Source organism: Rhea pennata, chromosome 28 (assembly GCF_028389875.1).
Source record: "Rhea pennata isolate bPtePen1 chromosome 28, bPtePen1.pri, whole genome shotgun sequence".
Taxonomy (NCBI): domain Eukaryota; kingdom Metazoa; phylum Chordata; class Aves; order Rheiformes; family Rheidae; genus Rhea; species Rhea pennata.
In genome coordinates this window covers 2,527,074-2,552,432 of record NC_084690.1, presented here as the reverse complement: position 1 = coordinate 2,552,432, position 25,359 = coordinate 2,527,074, and the positions used below count along the sequence as shown (strand labels likewise).

General features: G+C 37.0%; 2 protein-coding genes across 2 annotated transcripts in view; both read left to right on the top strand.

The window, feature by feature from the left end:
- PPP2R2A (protein phosphatase 2 regulatory subunit Balpha) overlaps positions 1–4,258 on the top strand; it is a 45,420-nt gene extending 41,162 nt beyond the window's left edge. The window contains exons 9-10 of the mRNA XM_062596691.1: positions 740–831; positions 1,263–4,258. Of these exons, the coding sequence (XP_062452675.1) occupies positions 740–831; positions 1,263–1,542 (372 nt within the window). The 3' untranslated portion in view covers positions 1,543–4,258. The remainder of the gene's footprint in view (positions 1–739; positions 832–1,262) is intronic.
- Positions 4,259–8,760: 4,502 nt separating this feature from the next.
- On the top strand, positions 8,761–22,610 carry BNIP3L (BCL2 interacting protein 3 like). Its single transcript, XM_062596942.1, has 6 exons — positions 8,761–8,957; positions 14,609–14,795; positions 15,693–15,765; positions 17,501–17,604; positions 18,398–18,547; positions 19,811–22,610. The coding sequence occupies exons 1-6, from the start codon at positions 8,873–8,875 to the stop codon at positions 19,857–19,859; spliced, it is 648 nt and encodes a 215-aa protein (XP_062452926.1). The 5' UTR covers positions 8,761–8,872; the 3' UTR covers positions 19,860–22,610.
- Positions 22,611–25,359: the final 2,749 nt, after the last annotated feature.

The following is a 25,359-nucleotide window of genomic DNA, read 5'->3' as shown; positions in this document are numbered from 1 at the left end:
AAGATGAGTGGGTTCCACACATATGCCAAGCAGTCTTACTATTTGCAGATGGTTTGCAGAAACAAAACCTATGTTTGGGTGTGTAGGACAGTCTCCCTCTTTGAGAATGAGAATTTGTAAAGGTAATCTTCAGCCATGAGACAGCATATTTGTTTTAGGGGCTTCAGTTGACTTCATATTCACCTGTTCTTTCTGGGAGAAATAGGAGGCAAAGTACTTCCTTTGCAAGAAATGTTTGGTTTACAACTAACACTGAAAATTGCTGTGGTAGTGTTCAAGTGAGTTAGTAAGAAAATTTTTGAAGGCTTCCTCTTCGCTGTCCATAGGAAGATGATTAGTCACTGCAAGATTTTTAGAAAGAAGTACACTTTGAGACTTATAAAAGAGTCTTAAGAAAGCTGCCTACAATGAAGCAAATAATATGCATTATGACAATTGCTCAAAGTGGGAAAGCCTTCAGAAAAGTTACCAAGTTCTGTAGATGTACCTTTTCCCGCCCCAGGTGATGATATACACACCCACCCACCCCCCCATATATTCTGTGGAGCAGAATATATTAATTCATGTATCTATTAATTTTGCTCTTTATCCATGCAGTTAAAGGAGGGAGCTGTGGATGCTCCTCTGAGGGAATAAACATGGTTGTCCAGTTGTATAATTATTTTGGAACAGAATCTATCGAGGTTATTTTACAAATATGTCACGTTTGTTATTCATTCAATTTAACTAATTTTTCCAGGTGCATGAATACCTCAGAAGTAAACTTTGCTCACTCTATGAGAATGATTGCATTTTTGACAAGTTTGAATGCTGTTGGAATGGATCAGACAGGCAAGTTTAATTCTTCTCTGTAGGCATTTAAGTCTCCTTAATTTGAGGAGGAGAAGACCTTTCAAACTGCTTGCTTTGAGAAGCATGGCCTCAAACATCTGTGTCTCTTCTTGGACTAGCTTGGATGATAATAATAATAATACTTTAGGACATGAATATGCATATATAAGCCGAAAATTATAACTGCAGTTTAGGATTGTAGAGAATTGCTTTAGTATACTAAATAGATGTAGAAGTTGACTAGAAATTAGAGATTCATCACTTTTGCTAGAGTGAAAATATTAATCAAATGTTACAGCTACTAAAAAACTGAAGAGACTGGTGAAATAATACTTTGAAATCATATTTAAATCATATTTTTAATATTTCACTAGAGGTTATTTTCAAATACAGTATTGTTACTTTCTTCCTGTCTCCTCTTTCATCTGCAGCATCGTCATGACAGGATCTTACAACAATTTCTTCAGAATGTTTGACAGAAACACAAAGCGAGACATCACCTTAGAGGCATCACGGGAAAACAATAAACCCCGTACGGTTTTGAAGCCACGTAAAGTTTGTGCAAGCGGTAAGCGAAAGAAGGATGAAATTAGTGTCGACAGCCTAGACTTCAACAAGAAGATTCTACATACAGCCTGGCATCCTAAGGAAAATATCATTGCTGTAGCTACTACAAACAACTTGTATATATTTCAAGACAAAATGAATTAGGTTTGGCATTCCTAACTGAAGAGTCCACTTCCTGCATAGTTGAAATAGTTGAATCTAGCATTTGTACCTGTAAACGAAAGAGAATGAGAGAGGTCCATTATGGCACCCCTTTCCAGTGTTTAAAAATGTGCCATATGACAACGCATTTTTATAGCTACATGGAGAAAGCTCTGTTGATCTGTCACTGTGTTCTTCTCCATGTCTGCTAGCCATTTAGGTGAGGATAGGGCACTTTTTAATTTAAATGACTACTTGCACCATCTTGCCTAATGGACTAGATTGGACTGTATCAACATTGGTTTACTCCACTTTTTATGCCTTCCATTGTGATGACGTCAAACACAGGGAAAGCCTTCAATCATGCTATGGGATTTAATTGTGTAACCTCATTACTGTATCATTTGTGGCCCCCTTTTTTATTAAATACAGCTCATTCTTGCTGTGGCTTGTAGCATTCCTCCTCCTTCTGGCCTCCTGGACTCCCCCTTTCCCTTTTATCCCCCTCCACCTAGCCCTGGTGGTGGTGTATAGAAAAAAAACAAAACAAAACAAAATAAAGCACATGAAATGGGTCCGTTTGGGGTCAGTGGTAAAGGGGGTCTGTGTTGCAACAAATGTTTTAATAAACAGTTGACTGTAATCACTCCTTGCCATGTCTGGCACCAAAAAAAGAAAAAATAAGGAGAAAAACAAACTACTGAATAAAAGTGACAAAGAATGGAGAATCTGTTTTCTTTTTTTAATCTACCTCTTTATACTCTGTGTTTTACCTTAGATGCATGAAAATAAAATGATGTTTTTTGTAATGATTTTAACCAGTATTAATTATTTTTCATGGGAATGAAGAGAGGGAGGGATTTCACAAGTATCTGCATTCATCCATGAATGAATGACAATAATACCAGCCTTAGTATGCGTTGACCATTTCCCTTGCAAAACCATAAACTGCTGTCAGATTTTGCCATAGTCTGATCTGGTCAGTTACTGCTCAAATATCCTTAAAGAGCCTCCGCCCCACACCCTTTCCTCCTAAACTATTGCTTAAGTTGGAATGGGAATAGAATTTGTAGGTTTAAAATCCATTTTATGAGACTGTCTTTTCAATATTTAGTTTTATCATGATTTCTGAAATGCCTTGTTTTAGGATACAATACCTTTAATGCCTCATTTAGAATACAAAGGCCCACGTGTTTTTTTTTTAAAAAAGTTGTTTGAATTCTTGTCTAGCAGTATGATGTTACATAGTACAAAATACCAAGTGATTACATAGATAATTACTACCGTGCATTCTGAGATGCTCTATTTTCTGTATTTTATTGCTATCAGTAACTGAGTGGAAATGTAGTTTATCATGCAAGTGTTTCTCCTGGCTTTTGGCTTTGCAAAATTATTGCACTTAAAGAAACTTAAATGGTGCAATGATCAGAAAATATGTGAAGTACAGAAGCTGCATGAAATAAGTGTTCATAGTATTTGAGCAATTTAAACTCTTAAGCAAATAAGACTTATCCAAAGATGAACTAGATACTGATGCTTTATAAGGCTCATGAGTTTTTACCTCCAGCTGTTTTTGCTAATTGTACTTTTCTGTTTACTTTTCCTTCAAGGAAATGTTTAGAATGGAGTTTTAAGTCAGAGTGAACTTGGCTGCAAAGATTTTCACTTTTCAGTTAATTACATTTAAATTATATCTGTGGCTTAGTTATAGGCAGCTATTATAATGCTTCCATTATTTGATCAACTAAGATACTGTTTCTGCTGTAAAATTGTGGCTGGGTTAGGGATTGTTAACAAGACAACTGTTGGAAACAATTTAATTTTATTAAGCTTTTGTGCTGTGGTTTGAAAAATGTAAAAATTCAGATATTTATTATATCTGGTTCTCTTAAACACGGTATCTGTCTTGTAACATGCATGCCTGACCATGAGCCTTTTTAAGGAATTTATTTTTTTCCCACCTGTTAGCCTTGAAAAAAATTAGTGGCCCCTTTGCCCTCCCAGCCCCTAGAACAGCAACTTGAATGCTTCTGGGCCCTAGTCCTATTTTATGTATCATGTGACTAATTTTACTCAAATGAATATGCTTCTAAATAGTTAAGAAAACAACTTGCTGAGTAATTGTGTGTATAGGTGTTTACAGGATCAGGGCCAAGGTTTATTCACTACCTTATCACAAGGACAAGAGAGAACTAGTGTGGGTTTTTTTTTTTTTTTTTTTTTTTTTTGCATCAGAGCTAGTAAAATTCATCTCCGTTTTGCGAAGAAGGGCAGAAGTTTAATTATTTCTATTTTGAAGGGATTGAGGGTTATAGCATCAAGATTGCTGCTTTTACTTACATGTGTATCTGTATATCCTGAATGATGCACTGAAAGGGAAGCCAGGATGAGAAGATGATGTAGAACTGAACAGGTAGACTTCATGTAGAACTAAGTGCAGCCTTCTAGCAATACTTCATTCAAGCAAAACTGCCTCTTGGACCTCAGCAGAGCATGCTGGTACGCATTCAGGGTTTTTAAAAGCTAGTCTTTGGGAAAAGTTTTTGTTTTATCAGTAGCAGTGATCCCTGACATGTCACTTGAGGTCTAATCTATCCTCACCAAAACCAGCTACTGACTGTGATGTCATAGTATCCAACTAGATAAAATTCTCTAAACATACTGTCCATTGACATATGCTGTAAATCTTATATTTTATTAATAAAAAGTATGCATAGAATATCTTTTGTCAGGTTGCTTTTTATCCTCTCTCCCTACTACCCTTTATTTACAGGCATTTTTGAGATTACTGATCTCCCCTGTACTGCATGATGAATGATACTCCATTTTACTGTGTTTATTTCTAGACCTTTTCCTAGATGACTGGGAGGAAGTGGTGGGTTTTAAGGTAATTCTGCCCTCTTCAAACATCTATTGAGAAAAAAAAAAAAAAAAAAAAAAAAAAAAAGCTGTTCCATTTCAGTGGTCCTTTCCAGCTCTTTATAAAACCAATGTAAATGTTGGATTGTTAATCCCTGAATACTGGACCAAACATAAAATGAGTTCTGTTCTGTTCCAGTGTCTTTCTTGAAGCCAGTGATACTGCCTAACTATGAAAACTGTAAGTTGTTTACTACCTGCAAAATTACAAACATACTTTAAACCACCATGAGACTTACCTGCAACAGCCAACATCCAGCTGCAGTTGTTTTTCTGACTAGTACAATTCTGAAGTATAGGCAAGGTCGGTGGCCTAAAGTTGGTGCTGATAAGCAGAAAGCTGGACTCTACTCTCTTGGAGAAGAGTTGCTGGCTATCTGAAAGTTCCCAAATGTAACCCAGCGTGTGCTTTCAAAATAACTATAAAGGAGTAATACTATTACGGAATGTTTGGATTCTTTTTTAATACATTGGGCTGGTCTGGAATTGGCTGCTCTCAGGCATGACATAGAAAGTAGTTTCTTTTGCACTGGTATTACTGCTATCTCTAGCACTGCATCTCTGGATATAGAGGTATATAGTCTCCTATTCCCAACATACTCTTCTGACTGTAATTGAACAATAGGAGATGTTTTGTCCTTTCCCATTTAATAAGCTGTTATAAATCAAAGGATTGGTGTATTGAATTGGAGTGGGGAGAAGTGTATTGGAAATGAGATTGCTACATAACTAGTTTCTTGAATGATTTGTATGTTTTCTCATAGCAAATGTCTTTTATTTAACCTAGTATAGAAGGGTTTATTTTTGTTAAAAAAAATGATACAAGTGGTGGAAGAAAGCAATAGAAGTGGCTGAAATAAAAACAGTAAGAATTTTTCTAGTGTGATATGGCTCAAAGACCAAGGAACAGGATTAACTACCATTTCTCTACCTCTACACAGTTTACCTTTAAATTCTAATAATTTCAGCCTTTGGCAGATTATTCATCACTTGTTTTTCTTTTTCAAGAAAAACATTTAGCAGAGATTTTTTTTTCTGACACAATTTTTTTCTGTATCAGTGTTCTCCACTAGGAGACAAAACGTCGCCAAAAAAGGTGCTTTCAGAATATAAAGCATCAAAATTAAATTTTGTGACTATCCCTAGCGGTCGTCTTTGGAACGGTCAATTGTTTGCAAAGATCAGTATGTTTGATCTGTCACTGCTAGATGTAAAATCTCAAAAGATTCTAGTATATATTATCACTGCCTCCATGATGCAGAAAACAGCTTAGGTGTGTTAGACAGGCTGCCTTTGCTTACACACTGTCTACTGCGGTGACTGATACCTGATAGCTGGACATCATACTTGCTATTATAAACAAACATGCTGTTTTACTGTATTATCTTACTGTCAGAAAACAACAGGAAAGTAGTACTCGGGTCTGCTATACCCAGCACACTCACACTGAGGGGTGGAATACATCTTAGCAACAGGTTAACATTTCTTCTGGTTTGGGAGAAGCAGCACTAAACAACAAAGAAAATACAAATTGCTGCATCTTTAAGAAGGTTTTGGATGGTTCTTTACTTAAATTGCCTTGAACGTACACAATGCCTTAGAACCATGGGCAGGAAACAGTGCTATGAGCTCACCTCAGCTCTTTGAGATAGATCAGGTGGCTTGTTATGTTTGACTTGAATCAACTTTAAGGCTTTATAGGAAAACCTTTTCATTCCACTTTGGTAGGAAAGGTCTTTCTCTCGAGTTTACAGCTATTGTTTCTGTTCTATTGTCGTGCAGCCTTCTGTCCCTCCAACCTTGCTATTGTAATAGCATTTTCCACTCCAGGATTCAAATTACTTTGCAAATGTTGATTACATCATTAAACTGCCTTAAGGAACAACATGTCTAGTGGTTGAAACACAGGGTTGAAAGTCAGGAGTTCTGAATGCTATTTCTGGCTCTGCATTGACTCACTCTATAATTTTGATTAATTTATTTCTGACTCAGTAATTTTAATAGTCCCACTTTACTGATAAATATTCATGACACAAGTATTATAGCACATGCTTCCTGAAGGATCGAGATGACAAATATTCACATACCACTTGTCATGTTAGCCTGTGATTGTTAGGATAACAAAGCAGGACAGGGGCTCCCTAGGCTGGTTTTCTATTCAAGATCATAAATAGCTTATTGTTCTGATTCCAGTCTAGAATGTACTAAACAGTATTTGCATGTTAATCACATTTATCAGCTTCACAATTCAGTTTGGCCCTTCTACATGTAAACAGACCTTCTAATAAATAATTTAAGTTACTGCCTTCTTTTCTCTGTATGTAGCTAATTCTATTCCAGTGATATCCATGGGACATCTAGATTTTCCACTTAGTAAGATCAGACATTTGGTACAACATTCAGGGTATTTAGTCATTTTGGTAAGAAATAAAACTTCGTTATGAAAGACTGACTTCAAATGTCCACATTTTAGTAGATGGTCACCTGTCACTAGCATAGATTAACAGAAGATGAAAAACAGTTGAAACTGGTATTCCAGCATGGGATGGTAGTGACAGGAGTAGATACAGAGTTCCTTTCTGTAGCTTTAAACAGTTTAGACACAAACAGAACAAAAGTGCTTTCTTTGGATGTCTGGTGGGGGGATAATGAAAGAAAGAACATGAATGGAAATGGATCTGCCTGACTCCATTTCAGTCCCTGATGTTATTAATATCACTAAACTTCTACTGCAGATACGATAATGGAAGAAACACAATTTGTATTCTAACGGCTGCTGATGTGAGGGAATTATAATATAGACTATTCTGTTGCTATTTAGAAGAAAAATGCTTATAATACTTGTGCGGGTTACAGAAAAAGTTCCATTAATAAAAGATTATAGGCCTCAAAATGTACCTTGACATTTAAATGATGTCAAATAGAATAAAGTTAGTAAAACTGATTTCTCAAAGAGTGAAAACAAATTAACAATCTTCTGTGATTTAATCATTTTCACTGATTCTTTTTGTTAAAAGATTTCAGTTAAATAGATGAGCAGCTTAAGAATCCTAACACAGGTTCCCCTAAATGCAATACAAAATTTATATGAAAACTCACTGTGCCTTGAGGAACTGACATTATTTGATTTTCCAGATAATAGTGACTTTTATCTTGAAAATTAGATCATTTAGAAAAACTTCATGTATGTATATATAATCTTTCCATGAAATCTATTCTAAATAAATAATTGGTACATAAGTTACTCACATAAGACTGAAGAAACCTCAGCAGGGTATGGTAACTGTTGCAGAACAACCAACTTTGCATCTGTATTTCATCGCATTTGAAAGTCTCTCCTATGCAAATTCAACGTTATTCCCATTCCTGATACAGCAGTAGGTGCATAAATAGCCTGAGGTTGTCTCTCTTCATTTTCATATTGAAAGGAATCTGTGGTCCACACTAATGATAATTTTACTTGTTACAGTCATATTCTTTTGCATTCCAGTTAGGAACAAGTCCAATTTTGTTACACATACACTAGCTGCTCTGTGGTGACTGTCTGGCACTACCAAAAATCTACTGTGCACTTTGTCGACTGGTGCTTGATCATATAAGAGAGGCTTGTCTGTTAAACACTATAATTTCAGATGAGTATTGCTTGTAATTTAAAAATGACGAATTCCTTCAGAGAGTCTTTACTGTACTTAATGGACCTACAAGTTGGCTGTAAACTATCTGAGGAAAAAGGAAGGTTGATGAGAGGGGAAAGAAGCGTCTGGAAACTCATACCATTACACTGTGCAGGCTGGACAGGTTAACTCGCCACACTCGGGGAGTATTTGCTGTCCCTCAATCACAAACTCGCCTGGGCTGGCGGCTAGACGGTCGTCAGCGGAGTCGAGAAGGCCGGCAGCTTCTGTGCGAGCCGCCAGGGTCCAAGGCCTGGAGCAGGGCGTGGGCCCCGTGGGTTTGGCCTCAGCTCAAGGTGGGGGAATGCGACCGAGGAGTCTTTCCTGTCAGGAAAGCGGTGCCCGAGGGAGAGCAGGTTGTGCGAGCAGGGCCGAGCCCCCACTCTCCTCGCTTCCCGCCATTTTGCCTCGATGGGGAGCTCGCCGCGCGCGCGCCTCTCCCCTCACAGCCTGCCCACGCCCGCCACCCGAGGCGCAGGCGCACTTGGCCCTGGGCGCATGCGCAGGGCGGCGGGGCCGCCGCGGGACGTGCGCAGGCACGGTGGGAGCCATGGTGCGCGGCACGCGTCGCGGGGCGGGCGGCGCGTGCGCGGCGGCGGAGGGCGGGTGCGGCGCGGCCCGCGCGTGCGCAGCGGGAGGAGGTGGGGTGCCCGGGCCCGGAGCGGAGTCCAGGTTTGTTGTTGTTGTTGTCCCAGCCCCAGCGGCTCCGCAGTTGCCTCTGCCGCCGCTCCTGCGCCGCCATGTCCTGCCCTCAGGAGCCGCCGCAGCACAACAACAACAACAACCCGCCGGCCGAGGGGACGCACACCGAGCCGGGGCTCAACAGTGAGTGCGGCCCGTGTTAGCCTACGCAAATGGGCGCGAGTTCGGGGTGGGGGGAAGGGTGTAACGGCTGCCCCGGGGACTGCGACCCCCTTCGCCCCTTCGCTGGGCCGGGACTGGTGCGGAGCGGGGCCGCGCGAGCCGCCGGGGGCCGGTGGGTTCGGCTGCGCGCGCCGCGGGCGGCGCGGAGGGCGGCGGAGGTCTGAGGGGAGCCGAGGGTCGCGGGGGCGAAAGGGCTTTCGCGGGGGCTTCGTGACGGGAGCGGGGATGAAATCGGCGCCGTGAGGTGACTGGGGCCCGGGGGTCACTGCGCGCGGGACTGGGAAGGCGGAGGGTGCCGGGGAGAGAGGTGTGGAAAACGGGGTGAGAGCTGGGGTGGGCGCGTCGGGTGGGCCCGGCCGCGGGGCGAGGGCGGGAGGGCGCCGGCGCTCTCTGAGGCGAGCCGAGCCGAGCCGAGCCGCTGGGCTTGGTGCGGGACGCGCGGCGCCCTGCTCGGGGGGGGGGGGGGGTCGGTGCCGGGCTGAGGGGAACGGGCCGCGGCGAGGGCGACCAGAGGCAGCGGTGAGCGCCCTGGGCCGGTGCCCGAAGAGGAGAGCGAGAGCAGGTTTGTTTCTCGGTGTAGCTAAGTTTATTCAATGGCTGGTGTTAGCAGCTAAGATGGGGATACAGCAGGGCAGAGGGAGGAGCGTGACTGTGGGAATGAGTTTATTCAGTGGCTGAGTCAATATCACTGACGTGAGCTATTTTCCTCTATATCCGGCATCTATGTCAGCTGCTCTGCTGCATCCTTTTGTTCCCAGGATAACACTAGTGTGGCACGTCGATGGTTTTATTTAGGCTGTGGTACTTATTTGGCTTCTTTCATGTTTTAAACAGCTCTTTAAACATGTGGGTTTTCTTGTTTGTCAGTACCAAGGATACTGCAGTCGGAGAAATGAATAAAATGAATTAATGATTAACTATCACCTTCATGGGTTACAATGAAGTTAAGTTGATGACAAAATATGTTGGCTAGCTGATCCTCTGTAACTCAGTGGAAATTGTATTAAGGAAGAATAAACCATGCTTGTTTCCTGAGACTGCTATTATGTTATAGTAACATTACATCTTATGATAACTATGGAAGTTTACCACAGTATGTTCCCCTGAGTCAAACGGGTATCTTTAGCAATTTATTCAAGGTTGTTAGCATATTTAAGTAACAGTTATACTGTGTTACATTTGGAGCATGTCTAATGCCTAACTTGATGCCTTGTACTTAGTTTATAAATTGTAATTTTTGATGCTTCCTCTACGTTCCGGTATTTCCTTTCTGCTTTCTGTTAATATACTAACTTATTTTGTGGGAGATGTTAATCTGCTTTAAAATAGGAGCAACAAGAGATGAGTGTGCTGTAAGCCTGTGCAGGATCTGCCCACATAGATCTTATTGCTAGATCAGCACATAAAGGCTTAGCAAAATCAATGTAAGATTACTTAAGGCAGTGAGCACAAAGTATGAGAGAAAATGTTGATGGTCTGCGCTCTGTGAACCAAAAAAATGCAACCAATTGGCCCCGTGTAGGCTTAGTACTGCTTTCAGAAGTTTAGCCACTGCACAATGCTTTGGTGTTATAGGTATGTTTTCTGCTGTTATACGAGCTTTTCAATGAACCTTTTCAGGCTAATGAATTTAGACACTTACTCATTTTGTTTTGAATGTCATTTGTGTGTGTTTAAGGCTTTCATTCAAAGTTCTCCTAGCCCTTAAATCAAATGTCAGAAAACCTGAGACTGAAACCGGTAACTGAACTAGGTCACGCAAAAAAGGGTTGCTTTCTTTTGGAATCCCGAAAGTTTCATGTATTTTGATTATTATGAAGTTCTGTTACAAAAAGAAGAAATTCTACCTTAGATGGAATACCATCTAGCTGTATCGTGAGAAATCTGCTAAATAATGATCACTGTGGGAACTTGAACAGTTGCCCCTTTTTTCTCTCCTCAATATATAATGGTGTATCTCACTGTAAAAGCGTTATTTCTTAGCTTATTCAAGTTGCCCAGGACTCAGACTTGTTGTGAGCTATTTGTTTGGAGTATTTAAAAAGAAAAAAAAAGACTTTGAATTTCTTTCTCCGTGCAAAAGTAGAATCAGAAACTGAGTAAATAAAATGTCACTCCATTTTCCCCAAGCATTTACATGCTATTGTTTGAACACTCCATCAGTTATGAGTTTTTAGCTAAAGTTGTAAGATCATTCTTACCCTTTAGCTTTTTCTAAATATAACCAATGGACTAGATTATTTATGTTTTTTAAGAATCTGTCCGAGACTTTCATGGAAAAGCAGTTGCAAAGTAGTCTTAGTTAGTGAAGTTCTAAACTTCTTAAAATGGGTTTTGGGTTTTATATTTTGGCAAAAACAATGTCGTCATAGTTCCTAGGCATCTTCGCTTGCCTGAAAAAAAGTAAAGGAATGTTCTAAGTATACATGGTAATTCTGTAGAACTGTTCTGTAGAACAGTTATAACACCGACATTTTGATGAAGGTAAAAATTTGATACAAGACTAGTAAATAATTTCTTGATGTTTAAATTTCCTGTGAAAGATTGCATTCAGTTATTTCTTCATTTTTGTAGATTATCTGGATACTATTTCTTGCTAATTTGAGAAAAAGTGAAATAATTTTTCTAAAACATCATTGAAATTTCTTAAGAATTATTAAAATGAAAAAAGTGAGCATGAAAAATAATTAGACTTACCTATTAACTACAGAAAAATATTCATACTGGAATATTTTGCTTTAGAACATGGACAAAGCTGAAATTATTTTGGAGAAAAATATCATTCATGTTAACAGTTTTGGCTTTTTTTTAAGTATGTATATTATGTGAGTTGGGGAGGCATGAGGAAGTGATGATACTCTTTACTGTTGGAAATAGTAAAGTTAAGAGTTCTCATGTGAATGATTAATTCAGCTTATTTTTGAAGGAAGAGTGAGGCAAGATGCATTCTTTGTTACTTGGCCAGTGTATTCTCAAATATTTTGCTGTGCTGCTGTTGTAAGAAAGAAACAGTTTTAGCTCCTTCAGTGAAGAGAAAAAGGTGACTGCATTCATGTTCAGATTTCATGCAGTAATTTCTACCATGTATTACCTAGACCTGGATTAAACATATTTAGAAGATACTGTAGTAAACCTTTGTCAACTAGGAGACCTTCTGAGCAGGGTGTCTGAAACTTAAGGTTTATTGGCTCCCTCTCAGAGACAGTTTGTGGCTGCTGGTGGGAGTGTATTACATGCTTTGGCTTGATGTCAGATTGAATTTATGTTTCCTTGAGTGTATTTTGACTCATTAGAAGTGAGGTCAGATGGGGAACGTGCTGCCTGTCATGTAAGCTACTGCTTGACTTGTTGGGACTCTTCATTCATAGTTTAATTTGACTGTTCTTCTTTAGTATGGCTATAACACGTTCTAGATAAATGGCAAGTTTTCTGAGTCAAGAGTAAACTACTGTCAAATATGTATTTGTGCATAGGCGTCACTGCAGATCTGTTTAGTAGCTGTGTACTAGAGCTACCAGTTCAGATAGTTTTCCAGTGGTCTTTTTTCTGTCTGCATTAGAAGAAATAGTCTCCCTTGCATGTGTGTGTTTGCCTTCTATTCTTTCAAGTTGTTTGTCATTTAACTGTGGGTTTTTTTCAGTGTTAGATGTCTTGCAGATCTCAAGCATTATAATTTTCTCAATAGATGCAATATACTCCAAAATTGTTATTGGGAAGCCTATAGTTCTCTGGCCTGTCTATTAATTGCAGTGGCCACATGCTTTTCTGCAGGTGTGGCCTCTTATTGAAAAGGTGTTGCTATAAGGCAAAATGATGTTGCTGATTTGTTTCTTGTAATGTGGCCTTTCTTTTTTTCAAAATATAGACATTAGTGACTGATCATCATTAATCAGCACAGAACACAGACAATATAATTTTGGATTTATCTGACCAAAGGATGCCTTTCATAGTTACAGTTCATTATCTGAAAATTAATTGTATGTTCCATTATTTTCTGATGATATTCTAAGTAGTTCTTTGTATTCATGGCTAAACCTTTTAATGAGCTATTTGAAAGGATGGGTACATCAAATATAAAGTTACTTAAGAAAACTGATGTGATTGAGGACTTCCTAACAGAAACAACACTTAAAGACCTTGTATTTCCCTAACAATTATTTGACAAGCTGGAAATTTGTAAGGTCCTAACTGCAAATACTTGCTTACGTGGAGCTTAAGAAAATGGTTAAATGCTGTAGTTTTATAATATAGAAAAATGCAGTGTGAACTTCAGTAGCAAGTGCAAAAACTAAAAGAAAATCCTGCAACTGGTAGCCGTTTCAGGCAAATGTGTATGTTCTGATAAATAAACTGACTATACTAAAATGATGCCTGTTATATATCTTAATAATCCTGTTAGGATCACAGTTGGATAGGGAATATATTTAAACAACAGGAACAAATAGAAGGGTAGAGATCTGAGGGCACCCCCTCAGAATATTAAAAGATGTTTATGACTTAGTATTTCCAAAATATTTAAATTGAATACTGTTGTTTTTGAACATACTGGTAAAGATTATTTTCTGTTAATCTTCACATTTAAATTGACAAAGGGGGAGACCTCAATCAGCTGCAGAATACATAAAATTTTTTAGCAAATACATTTATTGCTGATGACACGTTCCTAGCTCTTCTGTCAGATCTGGGTGCATACAGTGATATCCCATATTTAGAATTATGGGAGAAGAACAAGCAGAATTCATCTCAAAACTTGTAGCCCGAGTAGGCTGTATACACGCTTCCCTAGCTGTGAATAAAACCCCAAAAGGCTCAACAGATCTCATTGAATTTACTATTTACAAGTTTTAGTTTTCCCATGTAACTCAAGTTTGTTACTTTGTTAGCAGTGAAATCTTTAAATCTAACTTTGAAATGTAAGTAATCATAGTACTTTAGATGTGTACGGATGCATAATACCTGCCTTTAACTTCTGATAATTTGAATTTGATATGACCCACTTATTAAGGTTATGGCAGGATAGGTGGCAGATGGCACTGAATGGGAAATGTTTGTTAGAGGGCCAGGCAAAAGAAGTTGAATGAGGGCAGCTAATGAGAATGGCAGTCTGCCTGATGTACATGACTGGTTTAAAGATCATAGCCTTTGGAAGTGTCAGGAAGATAGCGTGTATTAAATTGAAGGTGAGGGGATTGTATAGGAAGAAGATTAAGGAATGAAAATTTCCTTTCAAAAAGGAATGTAGAACAGGGAAGTGGAATAATTAGTGTAATTAAGTGATACGTAGATAGTTGAAGGTTCAAACTGCAGAGAGAAATTTATTAAAGCATTATCACAACATTAAAAGTGTCCCTCTCTCCTCAGTTACTGATTAGTTCAGAGGTAAATAGTAACATAACTTTTTAGCAGAGGTGGTTGTTGTTGATGAAATGTGAAGAAACATGTCACCCTTGTCTTCAGTGTTTGAGTTTGTTCCTCCCTCCCCCCCCAGTATGGCAGTGTATGTTATCTGAATTCACCATATTTGTGGGTTTTTTTCTGTGTGTAATTGATAAACTTCAAATAGGTTTTAGTTTCACTGCTTTTAATGAAATTACATCTGACTGGCCCAACAGGTTCCTGGGTGGAGTTACAGATGAACGGCAATGGCAATAGCAATGATAACGGCAATGGGAAAAATGGAGGTTTGGAACATGTCCCTTCATCATCCTCTATCCATAATGGAGACATGGAAAAAATTCTTCTGGATGCCCAGCATGAATCAGGACAGAGCAGTTCAAGAGGTAGTTCTCACTGTGACAGGTAAGGAAATATTTGCTGTCCTAAATATAAATTCTCATAATTTCTATCCTGTAGACATTAACTGAAGGATGTGTTTTTGGATTGGCTTATGCTTATCATGCCCCAGTATTTGAAATAGTTGATGTGTCATGATAACTTACTATCAAATAAGTAAATTAACTTGAAGTCTGTTTCAAAAAGCATGACCTGTTGTGTTTTTCCTTATATAAGAGTGTTTGATCGGATGTAAAAGCTATTTAAAATTTGTTACTGCTGATTGAGTTGTGGAATGTAGTAGGCCTAAAGTATTTGAAAATAATCCAAACAAGTATTTCAAATATAATGGTTACTGTAGTGGAAAATAAAGTTTGTTACATCTGTATTGTTGAGAAACTAACTGTCAGTAGTTAAGTATTTTCCAATTCAACCAGAAATGTTAGCTGTCACTGTATAGTTTTTTTTCTTTTACTAATACAAGGATTTTTTCCCCCTATTTCCATCCACATTTTAAATGAACAAGGACATTCCATTTTTTCACTTAATTTTCCAGCTGTTAACTTTTTGGTAATTTTTTTTGTTATTTTATAGTTGAAGTAGCTTACAAGAAAGGGGAGGTATTTGGATTTTTTATAGAAACTTTATAAAGTTTCTGGTACACTTTGGTATTCCTCTCTAAAAGTTCTAAACCAGTAAGTTCTTCAGTGTTCTTTGAATTATTTCTAAAATGCATCTTTTATGAAAGCTGAAGTCAAGTTAAAAAGTTGCCCTCAGTATTTTGGTGAGTGAGATTAGCATTGCTGCATCATATAGCATTTTGCCTTGTTCCTCATTTACCTTATCTACGATTGTTTAGCAGTAATGCTTTTGTAGTTGATGGGTAGTAGTATGAAAAATATGACATAATCAATTTTTCTTCAGCCCTTCACCTCAAGAAGATGGACAGATAACGTTTGATGTGGAAATGCACACAAGTAAAGACAGTAGTTCTCAGGTATTTTCTTTGTTAACCTTTACACGTCGTTAACTTAACTTTTTTTAATGTTGTAGGTGTTGTACATAGATAATGTATTTATACAGATCCATATCAGGAGTACTTGAGGGGTACAGCAAGCTCTGTCATGTATGGAAGGTTTTTAAAAGTTATGTATTCTACATGCCAAAATAAATGTATTAAACTACTGATTTCTAGCAAATTGTTGTTTTTTTTTTTTTTTTTCTTTTTCATTTTGAGACACTAGCCTGGGCTGTTACCTGCAATAAAAGAAAAAAAGTTATCTAAATCTTGTTTGTTCAAAATCTAGAGCTGTTCCTTAACCATTTGGATAAGGCTGTTTGCTTACCTTGTACTTTGTTCTTACTTTTTTTTTTTTTAAACTCAGTCTTTGTTATTGAACTGTATGTAATACTTCTATCTGAATTAGTAAATCATGTAAATTTTTGTACCCTCAAGCTTGTGTCAGTTTATATTCTTTTTTATTTTCAGAACAGTGTTTGTATTAAAAAAAAAAAATCCAGAACAATTATTTTTAACCACCAGGTAGGGATAGTAAATTTTTTTAGGCTTACATTCTTTATTAATTGAAATTTGACTTTTAGAGACTTCCAGCTTTGGAGTGAGGAAAAATGAAGCTCCATCTCTAAACTTGAAAAATACTGTGTTCAGTAGCAGAGATGTTTAACACTTTTTCAAGTTGTCTGTGTCAAACTTGTTTTGCTTTTGAAATATAAATATTTCTGCATGAGATATAAAGATGTTCAGTTTATTGCTTTGTGGATAATTAGCTCACATGATTGTGGGTAATCTAAACAATGCAAACTGAGAGGAGACTAATGCTGAACACTTAGTTTGATCATTTAATGGAATTTGCTGACTTCGGAATATAAATAGAAAGCAATTCTGAAAGAATGAAACCTTGCATTTAATTTTGTGAAAGAATTGGCACAACAGGAGGACTGTTGCCTTTCTTCTTTACAGAGAGCCATAACAGTCTGAATGAAGTCTTTGTGGTCTTCGGTTAGGTCTGCCATCTCTCTTTTCTGATTGTTCTATTTGATTACTTCAATTACTGCAACTCTGATATAGTTCTTACTTTAATGTTTTAGTGATACAGTTTAATTTGCTAAAGATGACTCAGGAAACTGGTTTTTTGCTCAAAAGGATTTTGTTTTTGTACCGATGCCATTTCATGTTAGCCAAAGAAATGATGTTCTCCAGCTGTCTTAGCTATTCTTTCTTTCCTGTATGTTAACACATCAGATATTGCACATATTGATGTAACTTTGGATCAAAACAATTATGCTGAGAACTTGCTTTTGTTTACTGCATCTGGGACCCACACAGGAGAGGCCTCTAGTTACGAGTAATACTTACTTTGAATGCTGTAATAACTCCTTTAAAACATTTTTTTTACTTGATTGTTTTTTTTTTACTTTTCTCCACATACTCTATTGTTTAAATCAAATACAAATAACAAAAAATATAGTACATACAATGATGTTTATGTCCTGGATAAAATGATATCATCAGAGATATACTGACCTATGCAGACCATCCTGCTATCATAATAAAATCTCTTCTAAATAATCCTGAGACCAAGAACACTTGCTTATTTATCAGGTGCCAACATTTGATGCTTATCATTTTAGTCACTGCTGATGATCTTGATTTAGTACTGTAAGAAATAGCTGACCGAGTGTTATAAGGCTTGTACTACGTATGTTTGCAGTCTGAAGAGGAAGCAGTGGAAGGAGAGAAAGAATTGGAAGTTTTGAAGAAAAGTGCTGACTGGGTATCAGACTGGTCAAGTAGGCCTGAAAACATTCCTCCTAAGTGAGTTAAACTCTTTATTAATGAATATTTCTTTTGTATAAAGGAAGGAAGAATCATGAGTCATACATGCATGAAATTATTCTGGCCCTCCAGATAAGGCTATCTCATAAAAAAAACACATAGATTTTACTTGGGAAGGCAAAAAAAAAAGTCAGTGTAATTAAGTATGAAAATCTTAATAGCATCAGAATTGCCTTTTTATTGAAACTGATACAAATCTACAGCGAGTTGATCACATGGTTACTTTACAAAATTATAATTATTGGGAGAGCTGGGTACTTGGAGCTGGGATTCATGGGATTTATTCTTGGCTTATTGAATGGATTAGTGTTGGGCAAGTCTCCTAAATTCTCTGTACCTTTTTTTCTTTCTATGTAAAATATGTAATGTTCATCCACGGAAGGGGAAACGTTGAGATCCTTGAATGCAAAGCATTTTTATTAAAATAGAGGATGCTGTCTATATCTGGCAGACTTCTGTATCTCTGTTTGGAACAAAAAATGAGGCTCTTGCTAACAAATCACATCCTGAAATTCCCTCTCTCGGACCTACCTCTCTCTTCAGCTACTGCTCCCTTTGTCTCTATACTGTCTGTGTAAGTGGTCTCTCCACAATACCTCCTATTATTCTCTTTGAGCCCTTACTCTATGTAAGAGGTCTCTTGCTTTGATCTCTAGCTCTTTGTACTTTTTTTTAAAAAAAGTTCCTACAGAGATCTATGCATTTGTGTGCAAAAGAAAAAAAGAAACAAAAACTTGCTAAATTTTCCCCTCCCCTTCCCCTCTTTTTTCAGGGAATTTCATTTCAGACATCCTAAGCGTTCAGTGTCTTTAAGTATGAGAAAAAGTGGAGCAATGAAAAAAGGTGGCATTTTCTCTGCAGAATTTCTTAAGGTTTTCATTCCATCTCTGTTCATATCTCATGTTTTGGCTTTGGGACTAGGGTAAGTATTAACCTAATTCTCACTTCAAATTTTGCATCTGACTGCTTTTCCGTTTTGCTGGTTTTTCAGGGGTTTACTGAAAAAGGTTTTACAAAGAATAACTAGATTATTATTATACCTTGCTCAAACTAATTTCAAATTTTTTGTTTTTGAAATTCAGGAGAACTTTGCTGCAATTACGCAGCCATTTGTATGCTTTATTCCTGGAGAGATTCGAGTTTCTTATATTGAAAATGCATAGATTATCATGAATTTGGAAGTAACCTTTGTCATTTCTGACACAAACCATTTGCTTATCCAGCCCTTGTACTTAAATCCTTCCTGTTATAATATAGGGAAAGTAAGAATAAAATAGGTGGAAAACTACTGTAAATTTTGCCAACTGTTACTAGAACACTTTGTACAACTAATGATGCTGAAGTCCTATATGTATGGCACGTACTCTGTAATTTTCAATGTCTAATGCTACAATTGTGATATTACTCAAATTTAAGTTTTGAAAACTTAAAGTAGATATGTAAAATATTCTACGTATCTTGTGAGATCAGTTTCTGCTCTGCTGAGCAATATTTTCAGTGCCTGTGTAATCCAACATAATCTCTGAGTTTACGTAAATTCTTATTATATTTATCCATCTTATATTCTTCTGTGATGGGGGCAAAGCTATGTACTCATAAATGTGTTTTTATTTGTTCCTGGGGTAATTCAAGTGTCTTTTTACATTCTTGTAAACTATTGGCTAAATTAGTAGGATGGAATACGTGAAAGTGTCAGAAGACATTTGTACTATAGCAATTGTGCTAGCTATAATATTGTTTATTTCTGCGGCGAGTTAAATCTTGCCTGGGTTAATTTTTTAAAGTCAGTATTCATTTAGGTCTACATTGCTTTTAAAGCTCACCTTCCTTCATTTATAGGCAGTACTTTGTTTTACCATAATACCTCAGAGTGTTGCTCAGCTGTTCAGCAGCCCCACGTACCCATTACTCTACAACGGTACATAGAAGCTTTTAGACTGGGGTTTTCAAATGAGCTCGGGACAGATAGAAACAGTCTTACTGGGCGTTGATAATATCTCTGTCTGTCTAGGCTTTTCTGAAAATCTTCCTCTTTATGTAATTTTATATGAGAAGTGAAATCCTCTGGAAGATTCTCATCAAACTTATTTGAAAGACAAATTAGAATAGCTGAGTGCGTGAGGACTGTTTCAAAAACAGGGAGTAATTCTGTGAAATGCGATATGCCTTATACTTTTTATTTCAGCATCTACATTGGAAAACGACTGACCACACCTTCAGCCAGCACTTATTGAAAGATGGAGTGCAAAACCTGGAAATCCACGTGACCTGTGAAGGTGTTACTGTCTCATTTAGTACATTTGACTTGAGACCATTTTAAGCATGACCCTGACTTCACCCTTTCTTTACATATCCAGGTTTTTGCTAACTCTTGGAATTCAGTATTGTGTTGGAACTCTGTTGAGGTGGTGTTTCGCTATCTACCTTCTTTTCCTTTTTCCTCCCGTTCCCCTGCCTCTTGGCCTGCAAGACACGTCAGAGTTGCTGAACAGAGTTTACAATTGTCTATATGTTGCAAGGGCTTCTCAATGCAAAATGCCACCAGCAAATTTTAATTTTATCAGTGATGCTGTTGCCTCTCTGGTGCAACCTGACTTAAATTGCAATTGTGCATGGTATAAATGTTGACTGTATTATAGTGATTAAAATTAACAATCTCTTCAGAAGAAAATTATTGATTGAAGAATTTTTTTTTTTTGAAAAACAAGCTCGTTGTAAACTAAGAAATCACTGGCAATAAAAAAAATATTTTAAATTAGCTTTTGGGGGAATTCACTTAATCCCTTATTGGCTAACACCATTTAATTTGCAGGAGGCAAAGACTGCGTAAATTTTGAAGTAGGATAACTAGATCCATCAGCATATTTTAATATTAGGTAATTGTTGTAATCTTGTCTTTTCTATGAAGTCAGCTCCGTATTCCTGGTAGGAAAACCTGTCTGATGCCTAGAAAATATTAGAAATATTGCGTTGTTTGCATGTGAAGAAGCTTTTCTTTTCCTTATCTTTTTCTTAAGAGAAAATCTTCAATGTAAAATTTTCCTTCTAAAAGTAGTTTTAAATTAAGGAAAAATCCAACAGCTCTAGGTATAGTAAGACTCTGTATAAAAGGATATGATTCTTTGTTGTGGAACCATTTTACAATTATGAAGATACGGCAGTTTCAGAAGTTAAAGCGTTTGACTTATCTTTAAAGGGGACAATCTTGCAGGCACATAAAGATTCAGAAGTTGTAAAGTTCTGAAATGTCTTCTGCAAATGAGTTTTCAATATTCCTATTTCTCTTTGTTTACTGTATAATTCCCTTTGGGGATATATGAAATCTGAAAATCTCTTGTGATGTCTCATGTTAGATAGAATTTTCACTAATGTTGTTGAACTTTTATCTTAGGGAACATTAAGCCTTGTCCTCCTTCAGTGACACTTTTTTCAAAATGTGAAGCTTTAGTACCAAATTGTTACAAAGCATTGGGGCATACATGTCCTTAAATAGATTTTATTGGATTTCAGAACATGTAGCATGACTCTGAAGGATAGAATACTCTGGGGTTTTTATATATATATATATAAATATAAAAAAAAGTATATAGACTTTAATACCAAGTATTTAGGGAACCAATACTAATTTTAAAGCTAGTTTAAATAAAAACATTAGTAGGTTGACTCATAGAAAATGTTAAGAAACTGTGGTCAGCCAGTTTGGAAAAAACAGCTATCGATAATTGTTTGCTTGCATCAGATTTTATAGAGTTGATTATTTGATACAGCAGTGATTGCTTGAAACAGTTGATGTGTAGAGGCTAAATCCCAACTGAGGTTTGATTTAAAAGAACATAACTCCCAGGAAGTAAAAAAGTTAAGTGTAAACCTACTGCTAAGCTGTATTTATTTTTATTCTCTACTTCTGAATGCTAGTAGAGAATACTTTTGGGGTGAAAGGGCAGTCTAACAATTCTGTTGAGACATCTGCTTTTTTCTTCTAGTTGTGAATACTGGTGGCACATGAGTTGCCCGTAATTGCCATTTGTTTCAAGTGTGGATACTGGGTTTCACCCAAAGGTGGGGGAGGGAAGGGGGAAGTGGTGAACGGTGTTGTAGATTGTACCAAGCACATCATTTTAGGGTCCTACATAAATTGAGGGGAGGGTAAAAGGCTGAAACGCTTTCAGTTCTAATTATAGCACCTTGTTTTGTATGGAAATTGGAATAGTGGCGAAATAGATTTATATTAAGTAAGCAGTACTTTCATTAAAAAAAAAAAAAAAAAAGAAAAGAAAAGATTACCCCTTTAAAGGGTAATTCATCTACAGAGTATCTGATAAATAATTTTACAAACTATTGACTGGAGTATCAACACAGCTTAGGTAATAGTTGAAGGAGCCATGAAGTAAAAAAAAAGATTGTGAAAACTACAACTGAGGAATGGATACATGATCACTGTAACACTTGCTATTATACAATGCAGTATTTATTGATTCCCTACTCTAAGCTTTGGATGAAAGTCTACAACTTCTAGTTTTACCATGAACAGAAACAGATTGTTGTATAATTTGAAAAGGGGTTTCAACTATTGGTAGTTGAAGTTTTAAGACAAATGTTGTTTAAAAAAGCTTTATACCTGTTTACAGTTTTGGAAAAAAAAAATGCAGGCTTCATTTTTCTTATATTCAGTGAAAACTGGCCTAAAATATTTGTAAATAGGATCAAGAAAAAAAAATGCATAAACTCGCACATTAAAAACGCAGCAGGCTAATTTAACTGCAGTAAAAGCGTATTTACTTATTGTTTTAAGAAGTGAAAGCTGAAGATTGTTAAAAATTCATTTTTTTAATTGACATTTGTTGAACTATTGGAGTTAACTGAGCCAAAGTGATTATGCATTCTTCATAGATTAGTTTTAGCACTTTGTAACATTATATACAGTTTACAGTACATGTATAAGTTGTAGCTTTTAAACATTTTGTGCCATTAAAGCTCTCACAAAACTGGTTGTCTGAAATTACTTCATGCTGCGCCTCTTTCTTTTTACTTTATCTCTCCCCCCCCACGAAAAAAAGAGGAATGTTTTGTATAATGCTTTGTAAACCTATTGTATTCTAGGTTATTGGAACACTGAAGCTGTTGTTCATAGACTGAACTTTTTGTTTGGAAGATTGCTTGGGGTTTTTCTTGTTTGGTTTTGTTTAGAGTGACTTGGGATCATCAACTTCTTGTTCTGAAGCACTTTAAAAAATTTCCATTGTCAGCAGAGTATACCTGCACCATTTCTTCCAGTGTTTTCTCAAGAAAAACTTGTTAAGCAAAACAATAGAATGGCGTATTAAATGCAAAGTAAAATTGGTGAGATATTGTATGCTAGGTCGGTTGTGTTTCCTTGTATTTCTCTTCTATTTCCTAATAAATTTGCAGATTAAAGAATAAGGAACATAAACCCTAGTTATTAATCTGTCTCCATATTCAAGAGCACTGCTTATTTCTAAGAGTGCCATGGTAATGTGGGAGTAGTGAAAAGGGGATCTTGTCTGCTATAAATTCTGAATGGGATCTTTGTGATACTTATTGCTGCTTTTAGTCATCCAGTGATTTTTGTGTATTTTTGCTATTAAAATCCAGAATATGTTTTTGAAAGTGAGATTCCCTCCCCCCAAGAGGTACAAATCTTTTAAGTCCTATTTTCAAAAAGTTTAGTGTTTAGGACTTCCAGTGAAATTTGGGTTTGAATTCAAATGCTTTTTAATTTTTGGTATTTTGAAATTACTTTGTAGAGCAGATTTTTTTGGTCAGTGTTTATCTGCAGCAAACTGAGGTAGAAAGACGTGCATATAGTAAGTATCAGAGGAAAAAATGTTCATCACATTTCAAAACTTTCAGTTACTTATAGTACAGTGTTTTGCAGAAGAATTAAATTTTTTTAATATTACATAAGCAGCAGATCTTTGCACTAGCACGATTCTGTGCTATGAATAACATTTTGATTGAGGTTTGAGCAGTCCTGCGTACTTTGTGTTTTCAAACTTACCTGTGTGTGTATGAAAAGATTTGAAATTATCTTAAATTCTGTGCTTTATGAAAAGAGTTCATCTGCATAAAAATGTTCTTACATAAAAAGTTTTTTCTAAAAGTCAAATCCTGACTCTGTGTGTCGGTGGGAGCTTTGCCTTGTACTTAGCTATATGTAATGGTCCTTCTGATGGTTTAGTTCTTGAGAACAAGATGAAATGAGAGGACAATGGAACTATGTTAAACAGATACATCATTTATTGCTTTCAGGTGCTACGACACAGGCATAAGTTAATATCGCTTTAGAAGCAAAACTATAGCCTTAAAGTAGTCCTAGGGGAAAGCTCATGCTGGATATAGCAAATGTCTGCATGAAAAAGGAAAAGCTAAATCAGTTTCTGTTTCATTAAATCTATCTGTGTCCTGCACTGTACGTCAGCTTGGGCAAGAGCAGCTGACTCAGCCAAATAAAGCATGATTAGCCTTGACAACAGGGGGAGAGCGAGTGATGGTTTTCCATTAAGCAAAGTAAATATGACTTAACTTTTTGAACTACTGTTATAAGGCTGAGCAGTATGGAAACTAGCATTTTCTATTTTAAACCCATTTCCTAATGCTTCTCTGATAACACTGTGGAGTTTGTAGGGAGAGGTATTTCAGTTTGTTTTGGTTTTTTGCATTGGTACTATTTAACTTGCAATTTGATATCTAAAGAGAAATTAATGAATCTTAAGAACAAAAATGGTGCCATGAGTGCTTGTGTTTGTTTATATAACAAAGGGGAAGAGTTCAAGTTCTGTTGTAGTTCGGATATATTATTTAAGACATAGAAGGACACATTCTTGCAAAGATTCCAGTGTGTGGAGTTGTGCTGGTGCTCCCGTTTAATTCAGTTGCTCCAATCTTTAACTTCATCTCTTTCCTGGGACTGAGTTTTAAATTCCAGCTAGATGATCCCTTTATACCTTTCTTCAGTAGATGAAAGAGCCTTTGCTTCTCTGGAATATACTCCATATATACTGTGGTCCAGTCTGCTAAGTAAGTGTTTTCATGACACTTCTCTATTTTAAGACAGCTTTTCTTTGGGGAATTTCACATGCTTCTACTACTGGTGTGTGTTACATGCATCTAAACACATGGTGGGAGGCAGTCATATTACTTATCTCCGAACTTTAGAACAATTATGTTTGCAGAACAATGTCTTCAGTAATGTTGAGTAATGTTCAGTAATGTTGAGGCCTACTAATGGGCTAGTGTGACATGCCTGCATAGAGCAAGGTTTCGCTTATGAAAATTTAATAGTATCAGCACCATGACTGATTACTGCAACTGTTCCCTCTGGGGTGGGTGTTTTCACAGGAGCCTCTGAAGGCAACACAGACTTGCTGCTAGGTAATTTCATTTGGGAGTTCCCAGCTTAGTTTCTCACATTTCTTTTAGGAAATACCGTCGTTTGTTTAATCTCTTTCACCTTCCTGTGATGATGTGCAGAATTATAATTCTTAAATATTAGCATCTACAAGCCTCTAGAAATCTTTAAGTGCTTATTTCCCTACCACCTAAAAATATATATTCCTCCTTTACTTTGACAGTTCTGACAGATCTTCAGCTGGAACAACAAGCACAAGATCTTGCTTCCTCCTGCAACTTACTTTTCTATAAAATCTTGCTTCTGCTCTTCCATTATTCACCTTAAAGCCCTGTGTTCATTCCTTGGATGCATGTGTCTTCATC